This window comes from Populus euphratica, unplaced genomic scaffold, assembly GCF_000495115.2.
Source record: "Populus euphratica unplaced genomic scaffold, PopEup_1.0 scaffold19.1, whole genome shotgun sequence".
Lineage (NCBI taxonomy): Eukaryota > Viridiplantae > Streptophyta > Magnoliopsida > Malpighiales > Salicaceae > Populus > Populus euphratica.
Window position 1 is genome coordinate 1021515 of NW_011499853.1, and position 11370 is coordinate 1032884.

General features: G+C 28.0%; 1 protein-coding gene and 1 long non-coding RNA gene across 3 annotated transcripts in view; one reads left to right on the forward strand and one right to left on the reverse strand.

Annotated features, from left to right (window-relative positions):
- Positions 1-1592: 1592 nt before the first annotated feature.
- APM1 (aminopeptidase M1) overlaps positions 1593-11370 on the forward strand; it is a 23223-nt gene continuing 13445 nt past the window's right edge. Inside the window, exon 1 of one of the 2 annotated variants that reach the window (XM_011021089.1) lies at positions 1593-1634. In XM_011021089.1, the coding sequence (XP_011019391.1) occupies positions 1608-1634 (27 nt within the window). In that variant the 5' untranslated portion in view covers positions 1593-1607. Of the gene's footprint in view, positions 1635-7949; positions 7993-11370 lie in introns of those variants that run through there. The other variant, XM_011021088.1, reaches the window with a different exon arrangement.
- On the reverse strand, positions 4828-5778 carry LOC105122159 (uncharacterized). Its single transcript, XR_841650.1, has 3 exons — positions 5643-5778; positions 5398-5538; positions 4828-4856 (listed from the first exon to the last, which is right to left on the reverse strand). It is a non-coding gene; the product is annotated as an uncharacterized LOC105122159 (long non-coding RNA).

An 11370-nucleotide genomic window follows, 5' to 3' on the forward strand; every position in this document is an offset into this window, starting at 1 on the left:
AACTTCTTGCACACTTTTAAATGACTCCACATATTACTTGTGCCATTAACAATAGTATGACATGCATAATGTTTTCCACAATAATTACATTCAGCTCTAGGGGCTTTAAGATCAACATCAAGTTTTGTAAAGTGATCCCAAATTTGTGACTTTTTTCTATCTTCAACATTTCTTTTCCTAGATATAAGGACTTCGGGTTGTTTACCTTTTGTGTATGTGGTGGATCCTGCATTGGTTGATTCTGTGTTAGTTTTTGAAGTTGGAGAAGTGGTTGATGTTGGTGTTGTGCTCGTGGATGAAGCATTTTGAATTTGAATATTTTCCATCTGTTATCACAAAAACATGTTAAAACTTAAAAACCCATAATTTATAATAGACTTAAATGTACTAAAATTCAAAGAAATTATCAAACTAATAGAAACTTAAATACATATACGTAGATTTTAATTTATAAGAAATCAAATGGATAGTTAGTTTTAAGGATATGGATTGCTCTTTTCATTGCATAAAGTTGGCATGCAGCAAAGACTAGAAAAGACTAACTCTTTTTGTGAGCCAAAGTGCTAATGTATATTACTACTATATTTTTTAATTAAAAATATATTAAAATATTTTTTTATATCAGTATATTAAAATTATAAAAAAAATACATAAAAATATATCAATTTAATGACTAGCACAAGAAAAAAATTATGAAATTTAATTTAAAAAATAGATTATAAAGCAAAAACAACACTGGCTAAATACAAAAATGATTTATTAAATACTTAGCCATGTACACATGCAGGGAAGGGGCTGTAATATTAACAATTAACATGGGCAAAGTTTGATAAGATGTAATATTCTTAATTCTTTAACATTAATGATTCTAACTTCCATCATCGATGATGATACCCCATGTGTGATTATACTGATAGGATTGAAGTCATGTCAAAGAACAGCTGAAATTGATCAATCCAAAATTCTATTTAATTGCTTATAATCGAGCCCACCTATTTGTAAATTAAAATCTACAAATTAAAATCTACGTACATGCATCTAATCTTGAAAAGGATCTGCTTACTTACTTCAGTTCCAAAATGTTGTTCTATCAGAAACAATCCAGATTTGCAAGAAATAAAATAATAAAAAACAAAACACAAACATCATGAATAAAAATCCAAACTTTATATTAAAAAACCTTAAAAAGCTAAAGTCTTTTAATCACTAAAGCACGTAAAGATCTAGCCTGTGTGAAATCAAGAGTTGCAGTGAACAGATCTTGAAGTGGTCGTTAATGATTTGTGCTTTGATTTACATAGAGGATTTTGGGTCAAATAAGATTTTGAGGGAGCAGCTGCAAGGAGTCTAGGTTAATTAGGTTTTAGAAATTAAAAAGTGTTTTTTTTTTCATATTTATAGTACCCCTTAAACAGAACCGGTTCGGTTCGGTTGGGGTTTTACCGATTTCCAGTTTCATAAACCGAAACCGAACCGAACCGAAAATTTTTATAATTTTTTTTTTAAAATCAGTTTTTTTTTTCGGTTCGGTTTTTTTGGTTGTTTTTTTCTCGGTTTATTCGGTTTACTTGGTTTCTCGGTTTTTTTGCTCACCCCTACCATTAACTATGCTTGTCTCCTACTCCTCCTCCAAGGTAACCAACCTCATCAGATGTCATTTTTATAAATCATAATAATGTGATTGTTAATTAATGAATTAGAAAAATTAAAGCAAGTTTAGCGATTAGTGAAAGTTGAGTTGGTTGAATGATATGAGATATTGGAATTGGAATTTGCAAAAACACATTTGATTGGGATTGGAGTTCTTGGCATTGTATTTGATGTTGTTTTGAATGACAAAATAAAAGGTTTTTACATAAGGTAAACAAAGGTTAATAAATTTAAAGTTTTTTTTAGCATATTATATTCTTGAAATATTAGACACAAAACTCTAGGCGAAAAGAGAGAAAAGAGAGAGGAGAGGAAAAATAGTTTGTCAAAGTCCCTTTATTGATCTTCCGCACCCCACCATCTAGAAGAGCTCGATGTGATGCTCTCAAAACCACCGTGAAATCTATGCTTAGTTGTCAGGAGATGCCTCATATGTCATCTAAAGACAACAACAGCTCTCTACACGTTAACATATGTGTCACACACACCAACCATTTTTTATTTTTTAAGTATATTTTATATTTATTAAAATACCAAATTATCTCTTGATTGACTTGATTATAACTAAAAAAACAGGGTGACAGTATGAAAAAGCCCTTGGATGCTAGTTCTTATTACTTTGAAGGGTGTCAAAACCTATTTTTAGGTTCCTCTTTGAAAAAAAATTATCTTTTTTCTTTTAAAATAAAAATCAATAATAATAACAACAACAACAACAAAACCAGAAACTTAACAAAAGCAAGTTGAGGAGGGTTTCAAATATATAGAAGAATCAAACTAGAGTTTTAGACAAAATTGAAAGCCTAATCACACCTTATTGTACCCAAGACCAAAGAAACAATACAAATTCAAGGTTAAATTAAATAATTATTAGATGAATCTACATAAAAATTAAGTCAAAGGATTTAATTAGATTTTAAATAGGTCAATTTAATTTAATCATTGGTCAAATTAAAATTTTAGTTATGTTTAAGAATAATTTGAGTAAAAAAAAAACATTTAATTAGATGTCATGACTTAATTATACTTTTATTGGGTCAAATAAATTTTATTAAAAACTTAATTAGTAAATAATTAAGTTTGAAAGCCTAATTTAGACTTAATCAAGAAGATTGGAATTTTAAGTGACCAAACTTAATTTTTACAAAGTCAATTGATTAAAATCAGGAATAAAATTATAAGAAATCAAAACTTGAATTCAATTAAGGGTTAAATTAAAGAAGTTCATAATTAAAGATCTTTTTGAAAAAGACGTTAAACTTCAATGGCTCAGTTTTGTTGAAAACATAGGTGATAAAGCAGATTGAAAGTTAAATGGTCAATTAAGGATCAATTTGTATAAATTTAAAATCAAAATGAAAAGGTGTTAAACTTCAAGATTGATATTTGAGTTTGGCAAGGGTAAAATCACATAAAATTAAAACTTTGAAGTCAATTAAGGATGCAATTAAAAAAAATCAAAAGAAAAGAAACTAAATTAAATTTTAGTCAAATCTCTAAAGATATCAAAATGACATCGTTTCATTTAAATGAAGCGATGCATTTTAACCAAAACAATGTCATTTTGACCAACAAAAAAAAAAAAGAATACCGGACAACTTGTCATCTGGCTATTATTCATCATCTGTAATCTTTTGTACTCGAAAAGTTGATTGGGTGGCTACTTTTCAAGGATATTTAATGCATAATCTCTACATCAAATAAGACAAACAAGACACCACTCTCGTGGCTTGACACCATACTACACCCCAATATGATTCTTGTCGGTTGTTTGCCTATGTAGCCACCATGATGATGCCCAAAAAAGATCAACCCAATCAACCTTTACAGCCAAATTTTACAATTTATGATGACGATTTTTACCCAATGATTGAGATCATTTCCATTTGAATTAAGAGCCAAGATTTATTCTCAATAAAGATCAAATATCCATTTTTTATCTTTTATAAATAAAAGTGAATCTCATGCATCAAGTGAGAAGAAATCAGAGTGAAAAAAAAGTTAAAAAAATCATTAATTATAGCATTTTCTCTCTCTCTCTCAGATCAACCTCCCCACTTCTCCTCTTTACCACCAAACATCTCCCTTTCATTTTTTCTTTCATCAATAACAATCTCCTGTACCAACAGTCATGCTTCTCCTTCAATAGCAACCCCTTTCACTATGAGTGATTGCACCTTAAACAAGTCCAGCGCCACAAGCTTTTTTTTTGGCAATTCTAACTTCTACATCATAGCCTCCAGCAATAATGACCAGAGTAATTCTAGCAGCGTCTCAGCCATGCCAAGAGACCAATAATGGTATTAACATCTATCTCTTATGCAAGGTAATCATCCTTGGCTCCTGCATCTGTTCTTTTGTTGCATGCAGGACTGAATTAATTCACATCCTGTATATATTGGTTTTTGTCGACGAAGATTAAGATGGGCTGAGCCCTATTTATATGGTTGGGTTGGGTATAAGTTATTTAAAAAAAAAAATAGTTTTTGTGTTTTCGATCGAATCCAATTGATTTGCCTCGGGCCTCAGGCCCAACTGACCAATTTCTTAGATTAAGAGTGTGTTTGCTTAACACACCCTAATAGTTTTTTCTTAATTTTTAATCTATCTTTGTTTTAATATTTAGCCAAAAAATCTAATAAAAAACCAAAAAAATCTAAAAGATTTAAGGATCATTTTGAAAGCCTTCAATTTGTCTGGATTATAAGAGCATTTTAGAATAAAATTTCTGTGGTTTTGGATTGAAAATCTTGTCAGAATGATATATTAGAAGCTTAACATGTATATAAAAAGAAAAAAATTGACATATGTAAATTATATATACACTATCAATAATTTTTTTGAAAGCACAAACACTTAAATAAAAAAATATACATAAACATACAAAGGTTTGCTCGAATAAAAAAAAATTAAAGTGCAAAAACCCGATCAGAGAAATAAATATTTGATGTGCAAGTCAATGTAACATATGTAATTTAATAGGCATGTTGACATATATTTAAAGAAATCTAATAGAAGCGTTTGAATAGAAAAAAATTGAAAATTCTCACAATGAAATAACAAAAATAAAAGAATAGATAAATTTCTAGATTCAATGGATATGCATCTCCAGCAATTTAGCGCATGGTAATAATAGTCTGCATCCAGATGCCATCATTATACATTTTATCAGTTTTGCTTGCTAGAAGGTTCTGCAGATTTATTGCCTGAAGAAAACAACAATTATCACCAGTCAACGAAAATCAATAACTAGTATATTCATCCTATATTTTCCTTGCTAAAAAACAGCAAAAACACAAAATGCAAGGAAGACATTTTGTCAAAGTAAAATACGCACGTTCTTGGTTTGCCAGAGATGTTGATTTAATCCATCATTTCTATAGAATCGCAAACACAGACAAATGAGCTGATATTTCATAATAACAATTACCGATTCTTCTTTTGTAATTGAAGCACGATAATCTTTTAGGCTGAACATGTACCTAGCATGAACAGAATTTAAACCATGCGAGGAGCTACAGCATGGAGATATCACAGATACATAAATAGAGACAGATAGACATTTTCATCAAAATATTAAATAGAGACAGATAGACCTTTTCATCAAAATATTTTGCAATCAATTTCTTCATAGAATCACATCACTCAAACAACCCAGTAAACCATTTGATCGAATTAATCCAACACCACATCTTACAAAAAATATAAACAAACAAGCAGCAAACCCACAAAAGCTAATGCACTCACCTTCTAACTTGTTCTCTAGCGTGTTAAATAAAGATTAAAGTATAAAATTCACTGAGAAACACCGTCAACTGGCTTTCCTAAATCAGATGGAACTATTTCAGCTTCCAAAAAACGACTCAAATGCTTATCATCCAAATGTTCCTATAACAAAAACATAAACGAATAAAATTATAAATGTTGAACAATGGGATTCAGGATTTTTAAAGAGAAAATATGAAAAAGAAAGTAAGGGAAATGGAAGATACAGAAAGGCAAGCTCTGTATTTTTGCCACTCAGAAACACACTCCTCTTTCCCCCACTGTCCTTTGACAAACTTCTCTGAATACCACCTATGAAAAAAGTATGCAGAGGATAATAGTTAGGGTTTAAGAGGGGTTTTAGTGAAGAAAACAGCCAAAGAAAAGAAAAGGAAACGAGCACTGTTCTTTAATTAATTTTTGTTTAGATCACACTTTAAAATAGGAGCTTAATAGAAAAACAAATTGCTTAATTTTGAGTTTGGGGATACGTGTATAATTAGAAATGATTTTTATTTATAACTAGGTAGCCTTGCTTCTATCCTTTTAGGTTTTATAAAACTGGAAGAATTACTATAAAATTATAAAAGAAAATAAAATGTTTTGTATTTTTGTGATTGCAATATTTATTAAGATACACAATATTGTGGATTATACTTAAGAAACATTGTGATTGTTTAAGAAATATGTAAAAATTCAATTTACATTATTTGGTTTATGTAGTTTAGGGTATATAAATTTCAATACTAAAACTTTATTTTTATTATATTTTAATTCATGTCTTTTAAGAAAAGAAAGAAAAAATTATTGAAAAGAAAGAGGAGATAGAAAAATTTTAATTAGTCATGTTCTAACAATAAAAAAAAATATTAAGATGTTAATAAATTGATTTTAGAGACAAAATTCAATAAAGGTTGATTTGCTCCTTAACCACGAAAATAGAGAAGAGCCCATAAAACTTTTTAATTTAATCTGATTTTTAAATCTTAAAATAATTAAAGGGTGTGTTAAGATTGAAATTATTAAGGTTTTTAGGATATTTAAGGACATGCTATTAGCTAAAAATATGTTAAAATTTGGTTTGCGGATCCAAAATTTAAAAATATGATTTTTTAATAGGTGACCAAAATATATTATAGTAGTCATACATTCTATTTTAATGTAATATACTTCTTAAAACAAGAGATTTTTATTTATTTATCGAATTTTAGTAGATTCAATATATATAATTACAATCATGTACCATAATTATATATATGACATCATATATCATCTTCATTATAATTATAATAATGATTATAAAATATTCATATATAATCATGTATCATAAGAAAATTATAAATCAAATATATGCATCAAATTATAAAAACATCTTAATTTAAAAAGTTTATTTACATTCATTCATCAAAAGTAAAGGTCTAACATAGTTATTATATAATTAGGTATATAACATGTGAACTTTAAAAGGTAATTCAATTAATCAGGTTTTAAGTTTGTCCTCCCAATAATTATGAGTTCAAGTCATTTTAGAGCTACTAAACACTTACGTGATTATTAATTTTAGGGTCTATAGGATTAATCGAGGTGCACGTAAGCTGTTTCGAATACCCACATTAATAAAAAAAATATATATATAGAGATTGTCTCTCACAAAAAGTTGTTGTAAAAAATTAGATAAAAAAATAAAAAATGAAACCTTATTTACCTAAAATTTCAAACTACAGGTAAGTCCAAGTTAACAAGTGGAATCCAAGTAAAGAACCGTAAGTAGAAAGGACCTAAGGGAAAAAGTAGAATGTATGATAAAATTAAAAGAAGCAATTTCATCTTCAGAAATGTCATTCCAACCGCTTAAATCTCTAATAGAAATAGTTGATCAAGTTTTACACCAATGTCAATATCAATGTAACCCGTTAACATTCTTAGTTATTTCAACCCAAATTAGCTAATTAAAATCTATATAAATATTGACATTAATATAATTCATTGATATCATTAGTTATCCAAACTTAAAATAATTAATAAAATTCTTTTAAATACTTTAATTTATCATTCATTAATATCAACATCAAAGGTCATTTGATATCATTAGCCTTCTACTAGGAATACATAATCAAGTTTTTTCATCCTTATATTTTTTTCTTTCTATTGTTCATTTATTTACTTATTTTTTATAATAATATCGAGAATGAGAGAATGAAATTCAATAATAATAACAATAACATAACTTGAAAATTTTATTAGCATTAGGTACCTATTTAATATATTTGAAGTCCCTTCTCTAGCTTAAGTGAGTGGCCCAATTATCAAGGTACCCCTGCAAATCAATTTATTTATTGATCAATATTACTCTTTAAAATTCAAAAACAACCATTTTTCTTTTTTTTTTATTCTTACTTTCAACATGTTCCATGATAATTTTTTGTATCAATTTAAATATATCATTTACATATTTAACCATCAAGATCTTTCATTAATAATTTTTTTAAAAAATACATTTTCACACAAGTATATATCATATATTATTTTTGACTGACCTCTCACACTCTTTGACTTTCTATCTCTCTCTCTCAAACCTAAACAAATATATAGAAAAATAGATTAGTTCAAAGGATAGGCATGCCTCTAAAAATTCACCTAAACACTACAATATTTGTCTTGAATCGATTTAATTGCCTACATTTTTGCTTGCTTCATCGCGATCGATCTGGATATCATTAAAAACACCAACTTCATTATCCTTAATGTTGTTAACCTCTCCATTAACTATGCTTGTCTCCTACTACTCCTATAACATCACCAACCTCATCAAATGTCATTTTTATAAATCATAATAATGTGATTGTTAATTAATCAATTAGAAAAATTAAAGCAATTTTAGCAATTAGTGAAAGTTGAGTTGGTTAAAGCATATGAAATATTGGTGTTGGAATTTGCAAAAACACATTTGATTGGGATTGGAGTTCTTGACATTGTATTTGATGTTGATTTGAATGATAAAATGAAAGGTTTTTATATAAGGTAAACAAAGGTTAATAAATTTAAAGTTTTTTTAGCACATTTTATTCTTGGAATGATAGACACAAAACTTAAGGCGAGGAGAGAGAATAGAGAGAGGAGAGGAAAAATAGTATGCCAAAGTTCCATTATTGATCTTCCACCAACATACGGCACCCCACCATCTGGAAGAGCTCGATGTGATGCTCTCAAAACCATCGTGAAAGCTATGTTTAGTTGTCAGGAGATGCCTTACATGTCGTCTAAAGACAACAAAGGTTCTTTGCACACTAACATGTGTGTTACACACACCAACCATTTTTTATTTTTTAATTATATTTTTTATTTATTAAAATACCAAATTATCTCTTGATTGACTTGAGTATAACTAAAAAAATAGGGTGCGAGTATGAAAAGGCCTTTGGATGCTAGTTTTTATTACTTTAAAGGATATCATAACCTATTTTTGGGTTTCTCCTTGAAAAAAAATACCTTTTTTTTTAAAATAAAAATTAATTATAATAATAACAACAACAATAAAACTAGAAACTTAACAAAAGCAAGTTGAGGAGGGTTTCAAATATATAGAAGAATCAAACTAGATTTTTAGATAAAATTAAAAGCCTAATCACACCCTATTATACCCAAGACTAAAGAAATAATACAAATTCAAGGTTAAATTAAATGAATCTACATAAAAATTAAGTCAAAGGATTTAATTAGATTTTAAATAGGTCAATTTAATTTAATCATTGGCCAAATTAAAATTTTAGTTATGTTTAAAAATTAATTTGAGTCAAAACAAAATGTTTAATTAGGTGTCATGACTTAATTATACTTTTATTGGGTGAAATAAATTTTATTAAAGACTTAATTAGTGAATAATTAAGTTTGGGAGCCCAATTTAGACTTAATCAAGAAGATTGGAATTTTAGATGACCAAACTTAATTTTTACAAAGTTAATTGATTGAAATCAAGGATAAAATTATAAAAAATCAAAACTTGAATTCAATTAAAGTTTAAATTAAATAAATTTACAACTAAAAACCTTTTTGAAAAAAACATTAAACTTCAATAGCTCAATTTAGTTGAAAACATAAGTGATAATGCAAATTGAAAGTTAAATGGTCAGTTAAGGATTAATTTGTATAAATCTAAAATCAAAATGAAAAGGTGTTAAACTTCAAGGTTGATATTTGAGTTTGGTAAGAGTAAAATCACATAAAATTAAAACTTTGAAGTCAATTAAGGATGTAATTAAAAAAATCAAAAGAAAAGGGACTAAATTAAATTTTAGTCAAATCTCTAAGGATATCAAAATGGCATTGTTTCATTTAAATGAAACGATACATTGGTACAAAATGATGTCATTTTGACCAACACAAAAATAAAAAATAAAAAGAAATGCCAAACAATTTGTCGTCTCATTGTTATTCATTATCTTTAACCTTTTGTACTTGAAAAGCTGATTGAGTGACTACTTTTCAAAAATATTTAATGCTTAATTTCTACATCAAATAAAATAAATAAAACACTGTTATTGTAGGTTGACACCATACTACACTCGAGTGTGATTCTTGTTGGTTATTTGTCTCTATCGCTACCATAATGCTGCCCAAAAAACATCGATTCAGTTAATATTTGCTGCCAAATTTTACAATTCATGATGATGATTTTTGCCAAATGATTAAGATCATTCTCATTTGAATTAATGGCGAAGATTTATTTTCAATAAAGATCAAATATCCATCTTTTTATAAATAAAGGTGAATCTCGTGCATTAAGAAAGAAGAAATTAAAGTGAAAAGAGAGTTAAAAAAAATCATTAATTACAGCATTTGTTTTCTTCTCCTTCTCAGATCAACCTCCCCACATCTCCTCTTTACCACCAAACATCTCCCTCTCATTTTTTTCTTTCACTAACAGCAATCTGCTATACCAACAGTCATGCTTCTCCTTCAATAGCAATTCATTTCACCATGAGTAATTGCACCTTAAACAAGTCCAGCGCCATAAGCTTCCCTTTTGCAATTATAACTTCTACATCATAACCTTCAGCAACAACACCCGGAGCAATTCTAGTAGCCTCTCAGCCACGCCAAGAGACCAATAATGGTATTAACATCTGTCTCTTATGCAAGGTAATCATCCTTGACTCCTGCATCTACTCTTTTATGCATTGCATGCAGGACTGAATTAATTCACATCCTGCATCTGCTGGTTTTTGCCGACAAAGACAAAGATGAAGATGGGCTGAGCCCGATCCATATGGTTGGGTTGGGTCTGAATCTTTTTAATAAAAAAAGTTTTTGTATTTTCGGTCGGTTTAATCCAATTGATCTATCTTGAGTCTCAAGCCCAACTGATCAATTTATTAGACTAAGAGATACTCTAATGATTTTTTTAAAATTTTTAATTTATTTTTATCTTAATATTTAGCCAAACAAATCTAATAAAAAACCAAAAAAAATCTAAAAGATTTAAGGACCATTTTGAAATCCTTCAATTTGTCTGGATTATAAGAGCATTTTAGAATAAAATTTCTGTGGTTTTGGATTGAAAATCTTGTCAGAATGATATATTAGAAGCTTAACATGTATATAAAAAGAAAAAAATTGACATATGTAAATTATATATACACTATCAATAATTTTTTTGAAAGCACAAACACTTAAATAAAAAAATATACATAAACATACAAAGGTTTGCTCGAATAAAAAAAAATTAAAGTGCAAAAACCCGATCAGAGAAATAAATATTTGATGTGCAAGTCAATGTAACATATGTAATTTAATAGGCATGTTGACATATATTTAAAGAAATCTAATAGAAGCGTTTGAATAGAAAAAAATTGAAAATTCTCACAATGAAATAACAAAAATAAAAGATTTGCCCATTTAACATATAAAATAATTAATACGATTAAAAAGTGAAATTATATATTTTCTCTTACGGTA